Here is a 16,080-nt window from a genome sequence, read left to right on the forward strand (position 1 = left end):
TTCCTCTCCGCGCTTGCTTTCCGGAACCTTTGTGTTGGACCGCCGGCAAAACGCCGGGGGACACGTTCGGAAGGAGAGCCTGGGAACGGACTGCGCGGCGGGGCGGAGCGGTGAGTGGTGCCGGCACGTCCCGGCGCCGGGATGCTTCTGGGGGCCTCGAGACCCCCGCGAGGGCCGAGAAGGACTGTAGCTCTGCGCAGACTTAGTGTCCACCCTCTGCTCGAGGATGAATCTCCCAAGTTGCAGGCGGCTGCGCGGCCCGGCGTGAGAGCTCCGGCCCCCGTCGCGGAGGGCTGTGCCTCCGAGGGAGCTGCGGGCTGAGGACCGAGGCCCCGGGACCTGGACCTCGGAACCGGGTCTCGGAAGTCCGGGGTGGTTACCGCACCCCTCCGGTACTGCTCCCTCTTTTCAGCCTTATCTTCTGGCTCCCCCATCTCTAGGGCTTACGTGCAAGGCCTTGGGTTGGTTTGCTTGCTTGCGGGTGCCGATGCTGAGGCTGGAACTCAGGGACTGGCTTCTGTGCCCTAAGCGCGTCTTGCTCAAAGCTGGCGCTCCACCACCTGAGCCGCAGCTCACCTGCTTGCTGGCTTTTTGGTAGTCAAAGGAGATGAACGTCTCAGGAACTTTATTGCCCGGGCTGGCTTCGAACCGTGATCATCAGGTCTCAGCCTTCTGAGTAGCTAGGATGACAGGCGTGAGCCACCTGGCTCTTCGAGATGTTTTGCTTTGATGGAGGGGTTCACGTTTCTTTTTCCAAGCGTTTCCTTTTGCTTTTCAGCTCCTCCACGGTGTGATTAGTATTCGATTGGGGAGGGGGCCAAGTATCCAGTGGAGGGATGAAAAAGAAAAAGAATGCGAAAGCTTGTAAATACGTGAATCGGGAAGTTTCTTTGAGGGCTGAAATAAGACAGCCGTCCAGCCATTGCACACTACACGAATAGTGTTTGCTGTTAGATTGTTCGGTTTGTTGTTGTTGCACGTGCAAATCAGCTTTAAAGACTGGCAGATAGGGAGGGAAATGAGATTTAGAGAAAAGCATAAATTTATACTTACCTAAGAACATTTGATTTAATTTGAGATTACAAAAGCTCTAGAAATTAAAATTTAAGCAAGAACGTAGCTTATTGTTTATAAACACCTTTTAAATTAGAAGAATTAGGGAACCAGCAGAGCACCAAATAAACAAAACAACAACAAAAAAAAACCAACCCTGTTCTCCCTGAGTTTACAACTCTAATGGAATTAATGAGTTGATGCCAAAATCGAAAGATTGGGAAGAAAGAGCATTGCAAACAGGAGCATTAGACAAATTCCCAGTATATGAGAGGTGGTTTTGTTTTTGCTATTTGAGATTTGATTTTGTTTGATAGGGGAAAAGTTGACTTTCTTTTATGACTTTTGGTGCAGTAATGTGAGAAATTATTCAAATGGTGTAGGGAGAGAGACAAGACCATAATACATTGATCATTCATTCCACTTTGATCACTTATTTTAGCATGCTACAAAGTGGTAAGTTGGCAAAATAGGTACAGAGCCTCTTCCTGAAGAACTGTTTTATAAAGTATATAATGGCACTTGTGAAGAAAAATAACATGGTACAAGGTACACAATCCTGGCACTATAAAAGAGACTAAAAGGTACCTTAGCAGGAAGATATTATTAACAGGATTTGGGAAGGAGAATCACAGTAGCTGTCTGATCTTTCATTAGAAGTAATGTTTTAAAGTGGATCTTAATGGTGTTTGGAAATATAAAAATGCACAAGATTCTCAGAAATGAAGAATGGCAAAAGCTAGCCAATTGTTCTACTGTAGGGAATATCTTGGAAAGATGAATATATATTTGTATGTGTTAGTGAGTGTTCTTAAATGCTAGGCCAAGAAATTAGGGCATAGTTTTGAAGATGATGGGAAGCCTTTAGTTTTTCATCAAGAAAATAAGAAAAATGTAAAAGGGAAAAATCTGAATGAAATATTAAAATAGCAAATATAGGAAGACAGAATAACCAAATTATTATTAAAATTCAGATAAATGAATGACAATCTTAATTTGAGTAGTAACAGTGCAACATAAAAAAAATGGTACTGTGTTAGATTCAACAGGAATATTTCTGATTAGATATAAAGAGTAAGGAAAGAGCCCTGAACCTTGATGACCAGAGAGTGGTATCATTTATTGGGGAAAAAAAGTGAAATACAAGGTGAGAATAACCATAACCTCAACTTTTAGTTATAATTGAATTTGAGATATCTTTAGGTCCACCTAGTAATCTGGGAATACAGAATTTGAGCCTAGAAGTGTGCATATTTGAATGTCATGTGAAACTTAAAAGAGGTGAGTAGAGGGAAAAGGAGTAAACAATCCATTTTCAACTTGGCTTTCATATGCCAGAATTCCACCTGCAGCAAGTTTTAATGACATAAATCCTGAAAATGGGAATTACTGTGTTGATAGATCTTTAACTGTAGCAATGTATGTGTTGAGTTTTTACAATATTAACTTCAGGGACCAAAGAAGATTGTAAGCTGTATATTTTGATCAAAGGATTGAATATGAAGAATACTTTTTTTTTATTCCAACAATTCTTTGCTTGGAGAAGTATTTGAAAAAGCGGCAAGTAGAAATAGAACCACTTGGGGCTGGGAAGGTGGCTCAGTGGTAGAGTGCTTGCCTTGCATGCATGAAGCCCTGGGTTCAATTCCTCGGCCCCACATAAGCAGAAAAAGCCAGAAGTGGTGCTGTGGCTCAAGTGGTAGAGCACTAGCCTTGAGCTGAAGAGCTGAGGGATAGCACCCAGGCCCAGAGTTCAGGCCCCACGACCAACAAAAACAACAAAAAGAAATAGAACCACTTGATAATATCGGTAATCCCAGAAAATACAACTTTGTAATGTTTTAGAGTTTCATAAAACTTTGTTGTGTAGCCTTGTGAGATATACATATATATCCAGAGCCGTACTGCAGAGACATTACTTTGTATAAAATAGGCTAATGCATGAGACGTCACCATCTAGATGTGGCATAATAAGCTGATATTTAATATATTTTCTGAGATATTTAAAATGGGGACAGAGGAATAAAAAGAGGAAAAGATATATTGCGGTACAAGGTGCCACAATGGCCTCTGCAGCTATCACTTACCACATCCTTAACCATGGTCCTTCTGTGATTCAGTATCCACCTGCTACCCCACACATGTGTACACTGAATCTCTGGTTTTGTTCTGTTCTCAAAGTAAGGTATAAAAGAAGACATTTTGTAAAGTTGACCTAAACACAGCCAAATTCCTATTACTAAAACTATACAAGGTGTTGCTTAAAATAGAAAGTTCTGTGCCAGGGAAGATCTGCCTTTAAAAGTCTGCCATTGCTGGGCATGTTGGTGCATACCTAGAATCCCAACAAATTAAGACCAACCTGGTCTACCCAGAGAGATCCAGCCCAGGGTACATAGTGAGATTGACCCTGTCTCAAAACTGACAATGCAACCCGGCATCGGTGCACGCCTGTAATCTTAGCTACTCAGGAGGCTGAGATCTGAGGATCGTGGTTCAAAGCCAGCAGGAAAAGTCTGTGAGACACTTATCTCCAATAAACCACTCAGAAAACCGGAAGTGGTGCTGTGGCTCAAATGGTAGAGTTCTAGCCTTGAACTGAATTGCTGAGGGATAGTGCCCAGGCCCAGAGTTCAAGCCCCACAACCTATCAAAAAAAAAAACAAAAAAAAACACCTAACAGCGCTCTTGTTATTTCAGTCAGAGATAGAAAAGAAATTTCAGTTTTTCTTTTTTAAAAAAAAAAATTATTTATTTTTTATTGTGAAAATACTGTACAGAGGGGTTACAACTACATGGGCAAGATAATGAGTACATTTCTTATCAAGCATTGTAGCCTCCTCCTTTGTTTCCCCTCCCATCCCTTCCCAGCCTCCCCCCTCCCGCCCCCCCCACCCAATTCTCCCTACCCCCCCACAGAAATTTCAGTTTTTCTGTAGTAACCTCTTAGTCATTTTAAATTTGCACAGTATTATAAATAAAATGAAAAAACTTGAACATTGGTAATTATATCTTGTCTCTAAATTACTTTCCACTTTTTAAAAAATTCTTTCAGGTGTTTACAATGGCTGCTACTGTGAACTTGGAACTTGATCCCATTTTTTTAAAAGCTCTAGGTTTCTTACATTCAAAGAGTAAAGATTCTGCTGAAAAGCTAAAAGCATTGCTTGATGAATCATTGGCTCGGGGCATCGACTCGGGTTACCGTCCAACTCAAAAGGTATCTACATATGAGTTTAAAACTTGGATAGAGTTTTGTAGTAGTAGTACAGTAATCGCATTTAGGTCATCTCAAAAAGGAAGAACTTAAATTCTTTAGTTTCCTTCATTCTCTCAAGCTTTCAGAGAACTCATATACCACACAGAATAGTTCTACTTTGTGCATGTAGAATTCCACTTCAATTATTTATTGTCAATTTAAGTTGCTGAATGTAACCACAACTTAGTATTAATTATTCTGTAATGTTTTAGGACAAGCACTTAAATGAAGTAAAGGGCTGAGCATTTTCCAAACAGTGGGTAAGATGGCTAGAATATGATTTAAGGGAAGAGAGGTATAGGTGAAGTCAGAACTGTGTAGCTCCAATCTTGGTAATAATGAAGCAGTCAGTGGCAGGTTTATCTAATAAGAATATTCTGGAAGTGAAGACACCTTTTTAAAATCCCAGGTTACCTCTTTTAGTTGCATGATGACAATAGTGTATTGTGAATGTTTACCACATCCCAGACACTTCTGAGTGGTTTGTGTGTAATTTCAATTATGATAATCATCTTTTGTGATTGGAATTGCTTATTTTCCTCATTTTACAATAAGGAAACTGGGTTGTATGGTAACTTCATTTCACACAGCTGCTGTTTTTTTATTGGCAAGTGGGGAGAATAAGAACTACTTTGTAGAGTTATGAAAATTACAACAGGTAAAATATGTGAGTCAATTAGTGTAATGTCTGCCTGGAATATAAAAAGGTTCTTAGTGAATGACAATGCTTATTATATTCTTTTATATATACTCAGAATTCTTTTCAAATTCTTTCTGTCCCTAAAACTCCCCCAGGTCTGAGAAAGTTGGTACTTAAACTAAGAAGGAAAAGACAGAGCACTATATAATTAGCTGAAGTCTAATCACAGTCTGAAGCTCAAGACATAGTCAAGCCTCAGGCTCAGTACTTTTTTCTTTTTTATTATTTTTTGTTTTTATTTATTTTAAATTTTTTATTGTGAAAATACCATACAGAGGGGTGTACTTTTTTCTTAAGATACATACCCACAGGGTATTGATTACAAAGGACTACCAGGAAATTTGGAAGTATGATGGATATGTTTATTACAATGATTGCATTGCTAGTGTCAAACCTTAGCAAGCTTCATACTTAAATACGTGCAGTTATGTCAGCTTTTCTCAGTAAAGCTACTTAAGAAAAGGACATTACATTGGTCATAACATATTATCTCAGTTTTTAACTGGAAATTGCTTAAGTTTATTATCTATTGCTTATAACATATTAGGTAATATGAATACTTAAGAACTGGTATCTTTTTATTTTGCACTTTAGGATGTAGAGCCACCAAAAATTTCAAGCACAAAATCTATTTCTATTAAACAAGAGCCTAAAACAGCATCCACTCTTCCTTCTGGCAATAATAATGGCAAAGTCCTCACGGCTGAAAAAGTAAAGAAGGAAGCTGAAAAGAGACCTGCTGATAAAGTAAGATCATATTTTGACTTTGTTTATAAGAAAGTAAATTATTTTTCCATAAACAGAAACTGTTTTATGTCTACTTCTTTTATATAATAGGATATACATACATAATGGGCACTCAGTAATATACTTGGATAAATGCTAACGTTTTGAAAATGGAGTAAAATTTCGAAACCTTTTCTTAAACCATTTACATACTACTTTCAACAAATGTTTTGGCCTTTGGAGATACAGTGATTTCAAAGTAAACTGTGCCCTAATTGAGAGATTCTGTCTAAAATGGTTGCTGACAAATAAAAATAAAAAGGCAGAAGAAACATGACTGAATATGAACTTTGTTACATTAGGAAAGCGTGTTACCAAGGCCATAGACAATGCTTTGATTGTATATTTTGGACAAATTTTGAAAATAGTAATGAAAAATTAGTAGTTAATGAAAATAAGCTAAGATTTTCCTCAATAACTCTTTCCCTCAAGGTAGACCATACTACTCCATAGATGTTTCTAATTTTGTTAAATGCTGGGTACTCATAAGCTATATATTATTTTTGTGCTTTTAAACTTCTACAGTGATAATCATACTGTGGTAACTTTTTTCCACTCAACAGTGAAATTTGTGTTATGCATGTAGAACTAGATAAATTTTAATGACTTTATAATTATCTATGAATAAACTAGTTTATCCATTCATCTACTGACAAGAAACTAGGATCTTTGTGCTATGCTAACTTTTTGTGACTGTGATTTGTATAGGATTTTTACCTATATGGTGAAAAATAGAATCTGTAATGTTTAACTCCTAAGTATTGTCAAATTGCTTTCTAAAATGGCTGCACTGAAGTTTATTCTAACCAACAAAGATAAGACTCCAAATTTTCTATGTCTTACCAAATTTCAGATTTTATGATTCAACAGTTTTACCTACCCTGTTCATATTTTAAAAGATCCAGAACTAACTTTCAAGTACATAGGGTCCTGTGTTATTTCTAGATAATGGTAGAATGCTTATTATTTATTTTTTTTTCCAGTAGAGTTTAAATACTAGTAGTTCATAGCTTAAAATACATAAGATAAAAATAGACTTACTAATGCTGATTTCAAATCTAGCATCGTGCTTAAAAAATACATATATACATAAATATATAGATGAGACAGTACAAGTAAATCTAGTGAACTTCTAGAATTCTTTAATAGAATACAAAGAGAAATATAAGTATATACCAAACTGTTCTGATTTATTCATTTTTGCCTTGCTATTTTTTTTAAATTTTTAATTTTTTTTTTTCCAGCTTGGGGCTTGAACTCAGGGTCAGGGTGCTATCACTGAGTGTCTTTGTGCTCAAGGCCAACGCTCTACCATTTGAGCCACAGCGCCATTTCTCCTTTTTCGTAGTTTTTTGGAGATAAGAGTCTCACAGACTTTCCTGCTAGGGCTGTAACTGTGATCCTCAGATTTCAGCCTCTTGACTAGGTAGGATTACTGGAGTGAGCCACCTGCTTCTGGCCTTGCTATTTTTTTTTTTAAAGGTAGTGGGCACAAGTTAGTTATAATTCTTCCACAGATCTTTAATGTGCCCATCTGTCCCTAAATATAGCTTATTGCATGCTTTCCATCTTATCTCTCAAGAATTTAAAGTTTAGCATTTTGTTCTACTTTTATTATTCTGATTGGGTTCTTTTAATAGATGAAATCAGAAATTACGGAAGGAGGTGACATTCCAAAGAAACCTAGATTGGAGAAACCAGATACTCGAACCTCCCCCATCACTGTCCAAACCAGCAAGGATTTGGCTATGGCTGACCTTTCTAGTTTTGAAGAGACTAGTGCTGATGATTTTGCCATGGAAATGGGCTTGGCCTGTGTAGTTTGTAGGTAAGTTATACATTAGTTTCTTTGGAAGAACAAACAATCCCTTCTTGTTTTGGGGCATTTCTATTTCATTTTTATTATTTGAAGGTGAAGAACAAATAAGTAGATTGTCTTATCAACTGCCCATACAGCAATTTAACATCTCGAAAATGGTTAAAATTTTTAATTCTGGGGTTCCAGAAGGAAAGTGTTTGTATTCATTAGTGAGGAAGAGTATGTTAAGTAGAAAGTAAGAAATCTGTATTGCTTTCTTTTCCTCTGAATTGTTGATAGACTTATCTGAAGACTAGTCAGAATCTGCTGCCTTCTAGAAATAGGAAAAAATACACAATGAGAACTAACTAGGAAAATATAACCAAATTTATGGCATATAATATATTGCCTTCAAAATAAATGAAGTGCCTGTGCAGTCTGTGTGTTGGGATTTGTTAATTTTCACTTTTAGTGAAAATTTCGTTTTCTTTTTAACGTATCAAATGTAACAGGAACCACTCTGAAATGAATTTCAGGTGTTAAATTCAAGAAAGTATAATGTGTGGTTTTGTTTTTTTTCCTTAGACAAATGACAGTGGCATCTGGTAATCAATTAGTAGAATGTCAGGAGTGTCATAATCTCTACCACCAAGATTGCCATAAACCCCAAGTAACAGACAAAGAAGTGAATGACCCTCGCCTGGTATGGTATTGTGCCCGATGTACCAGACAAATGAAAAGAATGGTAGGGATTATTTTATGTCTGTTTTAACTAGTCCTTCACTTGATGCATGCGTTCAAAATTTTAAAATGACCACCTAATATATTAAAATATAAGGTTTAAGCTGTTTTTTTAAAGTGTCTGTGTATATATGGTATGTGTGTTTTATGTTTCTTTGCCTAAAGACCAGATCTGTATTATATGCATTTTTCTCTATTCAGCTTTTAGCGCCCTCTAATTCAGATAAATAAGCAGGATTAATATGTCAGTGTATTTATAAGCACTTTATAATACTGAGAAAGCACTGTGGAAAGAGATGAAATACAAAGTCTGTCTTTGTTGAGTCTGATAGGAAATAGAACTTGTCCATTCCTGGTTGAGTTGAAACCATCAGCTCTATAACTGCACAGCAGCAGTATTTGTATGTGTGCCCTGTCTTTCTATCTGTGTTTCCCTCATATTCTTAGAGTGGCTGTTTAGGTTGTATTTCCAATGTACTATCTCATTTTGCTGTTCATTAGCATAACTTATTATATGCCATAGTTTTCTAGTTTCACTTGATGTAAAAAATAGATAAATTAGAAATCAAGAAGTTGCTATCTATTCAATGATATATCTCTCCCCTAATTTTTCTTCCTCCTTAGATGAAGACTTATTTTGTTTGAATTTAAGGCCTTGCATTTGTTGGGAGGTGACACTTGAGTCAAGGCCTCAGCACATATTTGCTTTAGTTATGGTTTTGGGTACAGTCCCGATTTTGCCCTAAGCTGCCCTTGGATTGTGATCCTCCTATTTATGTCTTCCTTGTATTATTACTATTTAGAAAATGATAAAAAAAATCTATAAAACTAATAGTAAAATGATAAAAATATATGTCTTGCAATCTGTATCTTCAGTGTCATCACAATATTAGAAATTTAACTTTTATTTTACCTTATCTTTTGTTTTCATATTTCAGTTAATCCACTGTTGTTTTTTTAATATAGGCTCAAAAATCTCAGAAGCCACCACAGAAACCAGCCCCCACAGTTGTTTCTGTAGCTCCAGCTGTCAAGGATCCATTGGTTAAGAAGCCAGAAACTAAACTAAAGCAGGAAACAACTTTCTTAGCCTTCAAGAGAACAGAAGTCAAGGTATGGTCCATTTTTATCTACAGTTATATCTTAATCTAGTCTTAAGCAATGGATGAATAACTTAAAAATCGAATGGAAAACTATATATTGCATTACTATATGTTGAAAATACATTTTATTAACTAGCTAGAAAGGGAACATTTAATCATTGAATATATAATCCAAGTATTTGTTTTTATCAGAAAGAACAATCTAGGATTATTTCAGAATGACATTTCTTAGCTTTTTTATATATTGGATACTTATTTCCAAGGACAAATTTGGATTAAATTCTAATTAGTGCCAACAGTAGAAATAATTTCACTAGTACTCACACCATTAGAGCTCATTGGCCTCTTAAATGTTTTTCCAAGAAGTAGATTGACTATTGAAGAAATTTTCTTAATTGGTCTCATGGATTATTTTCTTTATTATTATGAGCTTTCATAGTATTTACTCTTTATACAAAGAAACCATACAGTATAGTGGGAGAACCACTCTTCATTTTCTGAGTTCCTATAGTCCATTATTAGCCTTCATATAGTGATAATGTCATAGAATAAAATATTTTCCTAAAATAATTTTATAAGAAAAAGTATACTTTTGTTGAATTATATATTCCACTAATGAGCTATAAACAGAAGAAAAACACTTAAGCCCAAATTCTCAAAGATCAGCCCCAGAAAATATTGACGGTACTACCTCGTCTCAGTAGCTAGATAGCAAGCTCAAGAACTTTTGTTTGATATAAAATATATGAATATAAGATGCTCTAAAAATTACTGGTAATTTTACTTGAAGAATTTTTTTTTACTTTATTCACTAAAAAAGAGTTGATAATCAAAGGGGATATCCATTATTGATTCATTATAAAGGAATGTAATGAATTAGAATAAAACAAGAACTAATTTATTAAAATTAGTTATGTTCTATACTTAATTATTTTTGGTATATTTTCTTATAACCTGTTACTATTAAAGTTTACTTTTTAGCTGGTGGCTCACGCCTGTAATCCCAGCTACTCAGGAGGCTGAGATCTGAGGATTGCAGCAGTTCAAAGCCAGCCTGGGCAGGAAAGTCCAAGAAATGTTCATCTTTAATAAACTATTCAGAAAAAGCTAGAAGTGGCACTATGGCTCAAGTGGTAGGGTACTAGTTTTGAGCAAAAGAAGCTTTGGGACAGCATCCAGGCCCTGAGTTCAGGCCCCAGAACTGACTAAAAAAAAAAAAAAGAAAAGTTTACTTTTAGGCAATCCTACATGAAATCATTTTATGGCAAATAAATTCATATTTTGGTTGTTTTTGTCTGAGAGATTTTGATGTTGTATGATAAATGTTTACTGTGAAAAAAAGTTTGTTCCTGTTCACATACAACAGGCAATTGTTTTCTTAACTGTAGTAATAGCAAAAAGATATTTTAAATTATAAAACATTTAAGTCAGGCATCCTGTGGCTCACATCTATAAATCCTAGCTACTCAGGAGGCTGAAATCTGAGGGTCAAGTTTCGAAAGCCAGCCCAAGCAGACTTATATCTCCTCCAGTTGACCACTAGAAAACTGAACATGGAGATCTGGCTCAAGCAGTTGAGTGTTAGCCTTGAGCACAAAAGATCAGTTATAGAACCTATGCCCTGAGTTCAAGCCTCAGGACAGGCAACGGAAAAAAAAAAAGTTTGCGAAATTTTATTTTCTACAATAAAATGTAAGAAAGTACTTTCCTTTGTCCTGATTTTATTGCAAATTGTCATCCTGTTGAAAAGCAGGATCCCGCAATGACAAAACATTGAAATAAAGTGCCAAACACAGAGAATTTGTTTTTTGTTTACATTTCCTAAGGCTTTGTCTTTTTAAATTGTTTCATATGAGTTTTCCTTGATTAACAATGTTGGAAAGCTATTTAGCTATATATAGCAGGCAATTTTATGTGTAATAGAAAGGAAAAGGGGGGAAAAGTTACTCTCAAAATCACAAGTTTTCTGTACCTGTGCCCTTTTGCATTCTTGTCTTTTTCTACCATTACCGGTGTGTATTCCTCTAAAAATATAATTTTTCTGTGAAGTTTTCATATGCCGTATTACAAAAATATACCACTTTTCAGAATATGTGAACAAAAGTCTTATAAAATGAAGGTTTGAAAACCCTCTGTTTTGATTATATTGGTTAAAAATGTTCACATGAAGACAGTATTGAAGTCTACCTTTTATCCAGCTCAAAGTATTTTATCTGTTCTTGCAGCGTACAGTTCCAAAATAAAATTGCATATATTTGAAGCATAATAGTAACTTAGTGTATGTGTGGTTGTGCTGGTACTAGGGTTGAACTCAGGGCCTAGAACTGTCCCTTAGTTTTTTCACTTAAGGCTGCCTGGTACTATACGACTTGAGCCACACATAGCTCTACTTTTGGCTTTTAGCAGGTTAATTGGAAACAAGAGTTTCTTTTGTTTGCCCAGACTGGCTTTAAACTGTGATCCTCATTTCTGCCTCCTGAGTAGCTAGAATAACAGGCTTAAAATCACTGGTGCTTGACTAATAACCAGTTTTTAAAGCATGATTTTTTTAAAAAATAAAACTTTACTCTTGACTGCTGTGTGAACCCAACACTTTTGTAAACTGTTCTTAACAGGAAGAGAATGTCAATAATAAGTTCAATTTACAATAAATTTGAGCAAAGAACATTTTGCCTTGTTGGAAAGTGAAAACAACTGTTGTTGTGTTAATAGGAACAATATATATTTACATTGGAACACTGGTATTGGTGTAAGCCTCTTATTAACTAAGTAGGAAGTTTGTCAGAGAGGTTAAAGTGTTTATGTCCTTGAGAAACATATTTGGGTCGGAGGCATGGCTCAGGTGTCAGAGTGCCAGCCAGTGTGGAACAATAAGCATCTCTGTCCTGATTATATTACGTGTGTGTGTGTGTGTGTGGCAGTTAATTGAACCTTGGATGTAGAAGCAGGAATCTATTATGAAATAGGTTCAGTGAAAATATGGGTAAATTGTCAAACTGAATCCATGAGATCTTTTTTTAACTAATTAATTTTTTTTTTATGTGGAGATGTATTTTTAGGTTCTGTTTGCTAGGCAGGTGCTGTACCACTTGAGCCACATCTTTCACCATAGGGTTTCACTTCTTTTGCTGGGGGAAAACGTATGTTGCCCAAGCCATTGTGGGCTCCGATCTTCCTATTTATGCTTCATGCTTCCCCACTTAGCTGAGATAACAGGAACAATGCCATCAAGCTATTGCCCAAGTGAGCCTCAAACCACAGTACTCCTGATCTCTATACACTTCCAAATAATTGTTTCTGTGTATATACATATAATTTACAGTACTAGAGCTATTGCTTCATAATGACTTTACAGCTTGTATATATATTATATACATATGACTTTATAGTTTGTATACAACTGAAATAATTACTGACTGGATCTTTATCTCAGGCATCTCTTGAATATCCTGGGTGTAAACATTTTTGTCTACTAAGTATGGATTCAACTTTGGCATGATCCTCAGTCATTTAGAACAAAATCTAAAGAATTAGATGTTTTTCTGAACTAGATAATACCTCTGAGTAAAAAAATGGTTAAAGCACTAAGTCAGATTTTTTTTGCTGTAGCTTTCTCCTGGGTCCTAAAGCAATTGCCAAAAAAGGCATTTCATCATTTTCTTTTGGAATCATTTCAATAAGAATGTGCGAGCAGGTGCTACTAACTCATGTATGTAGTTCTACTTAGCTGGTTGAAGCCAGCTGATCAGACAAACCTCCTTGACTTATCTCTAGTTAACCAGCAAAACATGAGACTGGAGAAATGGCTTAAGTGGTAGAGATCCAGCCATGAATGAAAAAAGCCAAACAAGAAGGCAAATCCCTGAGTTCAAGCCTCAGTAGTGGGTGGGGAGGGAAGGTTGTAAACAGTAGCAAACCCCACTAGCCATTCATATTTTATTTCAGGTCTGCTTAACAGAACCCTAATTTTGAGATATGGTTTAAATTTTGCAAGTTACTACTTTTGTACCTAACAAGTCTGTTATATTCAAGGATATAAGTATAGGTTATACTTGGCTCTGATGTAAGATTTATCACTTTTGTTTTTTTTTTGTTTTGTTTTAGCCATCCACAGTTATTTCGGGAAACTCTTCTAGTAACAATGTTTCCTCTTCAGTAACTAGTGGCCTAACTGGATGGGCTGCCTTTGCAGCCAAAACTTCTTCTGCTGGTCCCTCAACAGCAAAATTGAGTTCAACAACACAAAACAATAGTGGGAAACCTACTACCTCTTCAGCTAACCAGAAGCCTGTGGGCTTGACTGGTCTGGCAACAACATCGAAAGGTGGAATAGGTTCCAAAATAGGTTCTGGTAATAGCACCACACCCACTGTACCATTGAAACCACTTCCACCGCTAACCTTAGGCAAAACTGGCCTGAGTCGCTCAGTTAGTTGTGACAATGTCAGCAAAGTAGGTCTTCCTAGTCCTAGTAGTTTAGTTCCAGGAAGCAGCAGCCAACTAAGTGGGAATGGAAATAGTGGTACTTCAGGCCCCAGTGGAAGCACCACTAGCAAAACCACTTCAGACTCAAGCAGCACTCCCTCAGTATCCCTTAAAGGCCCAACTTCTCAAGAATCACAGCTCAATGCCATGAAGCGATTGCAAATGGTCAAGAAGAAGGCGGCCCAAAAGAAACTCAAGAAGTAGTGTAGCCAAGTAGGTTTTTATATCAATCATCTACTTTAGTGGTTTAAAAAAAAAAGCAATTATTGTTAAAACATGAACACAATTTAATAAAAAAAATCTTGAGAATCAAAGTTCTATTGTTTCTTCACGATGCTAAATATTATTTAGTCAAACTTGGAATCTTTCTTATTAAAGATCTAACATTTTTGTTAAAATGACTGATTCTTGATGAGACCTACAGAAGACTGATAATATATGCAACTTTAAAAGACATTGTTCATCTAGAAAATCGCCCCAAGAGTCGATCCTGCTGAATGAGGTGCCTTACAGGGATGATCCAACATAAGGATTTCTTTTAATGCTTTCCTTCCAATATTCTGAGTGTTCTGGTTCAATCATCATCACCCTCTTGGGAACTAATTCTATCTCTTCAATTATTTTGTCTTTTTTCAAAATTTTTGTGATTGATTTCTCATTCCCTGTATGTATATTAAAGTTTAAAATCACTTCACATCACTTTGTGTAAGAATTGATCTCTTCCAACAGATTGTGCGTTCTCATGCCTCTTTAAGGCCCCTTTTCTCATGTGTCCACATTTCCCCACATTACCAATGGAATATATGCTAGTAGTATATATTCAATAAAAGCAGAATTTTGACTCGACTTTGTTGTGCACATTCCTGAGAATTCTTGAGAAAATCTGCAAAGAAAATACCTTACAAAATAGAACATTATTACAATATTTAAAATTATATAAGAAATTGGAGAAAGCCATGAGTACATTTATAAGCCATCCTGATATTTTTAAGTAATGAATGAAGAATATATTCCCTAGATTATTTAATAACATCCCATTCCAGTCTTTTCTAAAATGTGGATTATTTTTCTGAAAGACAAAACAAGAAAAGGCAAACTGTACCTAGGTGTATTTAGCCGGCAGAGACTCAGTTTGAGTCTAGTAGCCCTGAATTAAAGGTATGTTCTATTGTTAAAGGTATGTTATATTTTTATAAATCACAGAATTAGTGATGGAATTTTTTACATACCACTTAGAGAATATAGAGAGGACATAAAATTAGACTTGTAAAACCATAACTTGTTAAACTAGTGGTCTCTTCCTGGAAAATATAAATTCCAATGTCCTCTAGTCAATTAAATTTAATTATTTTTATCAACTATAATGTAATTCTGTGCCTAATTTAGCTTTAATATTATGGGGTCTAGATGTTTTCAATATATAGTAATTCATTGACTACAGTGTGAAGCCATAATTACTACAAATGGGCCATAAAGGTGTTCGTTTGGCTTTTGCCATCTTAAGAGATAATTTCTTCTTTTATTAACAGAGCTTTAGAGGTTTTGGAATGAACAAAAATCCAAAGAGCTAGAGAAGATTTTGCATTCTGTATTTCAGTAGTAGAAACAGTTTCATAAAATCACCTAAATTACATTCATCCCAAATAGTGACAGGCACTTAATAACCATCTCTAAAAATTAATGTTTTGATTATATGCAATATTCCAGTACTTAAAGTATGACATACATTGCACTGCTCTGATTAAAAATGTGCATTGTACCTCTTCTACACTGCTCAACTTTCATGCTTGGGATACTTTTCTGGAGTATGTGCAGTGTGACCTTTTACCATGATTTCATTACCCAAAGCAATTTTGCATTGCTGGATTAATTTACATTCTCTAAACTTTAATATGTGTACTTTAAAGAATCTATATTTTAAAATAAATGTTGTACATTCACTTGTTTAAAAAGAATTAAGCCGGACGCTGGTGGCTCACGCTTGTAATCCTAGCTACTCAGGAGGCTGAGATCTGAGGATCGCGGTTCAAAGCCAGCCCAGGCAGGAAAGACCTTGAGACTCCTATCTCCAATAAAACCACCAGAAAACCAGAAGTGGGGCTGTAGCTCAAGTGCTAGAATGCTAGCCTTGAGCTGAAGAGCTGAGGGACAGCAC

General features: G+C 35.9%; 1 protein-coding gene across 2 annotated transcripts; it reads left to right on the forward strand.

Moving 5' to 3' along the window:
* The first annotated feature begins 59 nt into the window (after positions 1–59).
* On the forward strand, positions 60–14,771 carry Ints12 (integrator complex subunit 12). Of its 2 annotated transcripts, none has more exons than XM_013023839.1 (7): positions 60–110; positions 4,109–4,273; positions 5,607–5,759; positions 7,439–7,626; positions 8,182–8,341; positions 9,304–9,450; positions 13,545–14,771. In XM_013023839.1, the coding sequence occupies exons 2-7, from the start codon at positions 4,118–4,120 to the stop codon at positions 14,127–14,129; spliced, it is 1,389 nt and encodes a 462-aa protein (XP_012879293.1). In that variant the 5' UTR covers positions 60–110; positions 4,109–4,117; the 3' UTR covers positions 14,130–14,771. The 2 variants fall into 2 exon arrangements, with proteins under 2 accessions (XP_012879293.1, XP_012879292.1); XM_013023838.1 differs by having other exon boundaries at positions 80–392.
* The last annotated feature ends 1,309 nt before the right edge of the window (positions 14,772–16,080 follow it).

The sequence above is a fragment of the Dipodomys ordii genome, unplaced genomic scaffold (genome assembly GCF_000151885.1).
Source record: "Dipodomys ordii isolate 6190 unplaced genomic scaffold, Dord_2.0 Scaffold70, whole genome shotgun sequence".
NCBI lineage: Eukaryota > Metazoa > Chordata > Mammalia > Rodentia > Heteromyidae > Dipodomys > Dipodomys ordii.

Bases quoted from the DNA above. Each gene is read 5' to 3' on its own strand.
- Ints12 (XM_013023839.1), top strand. From the start codon at position 4,118: ATGGCTGCTACTGTGAACTTGGAACTTGATCCCATTTTTTTAAAAGCT. The intron at 7,627-8,181 runs GTAAGTTATACA...TTTTTTCCTTAG, and splicing joins TTGGCCTGTGTAGTTTGTAG to ACAAATGACAGTGGCATCTG. The intron at 8,342-9,303 runs GTAGGGATTATT...TTTTTAATATAG, and splicing joins CCAGACAAATGAAAAGAATG to GCTCAAAAATCTCAGAAGCC.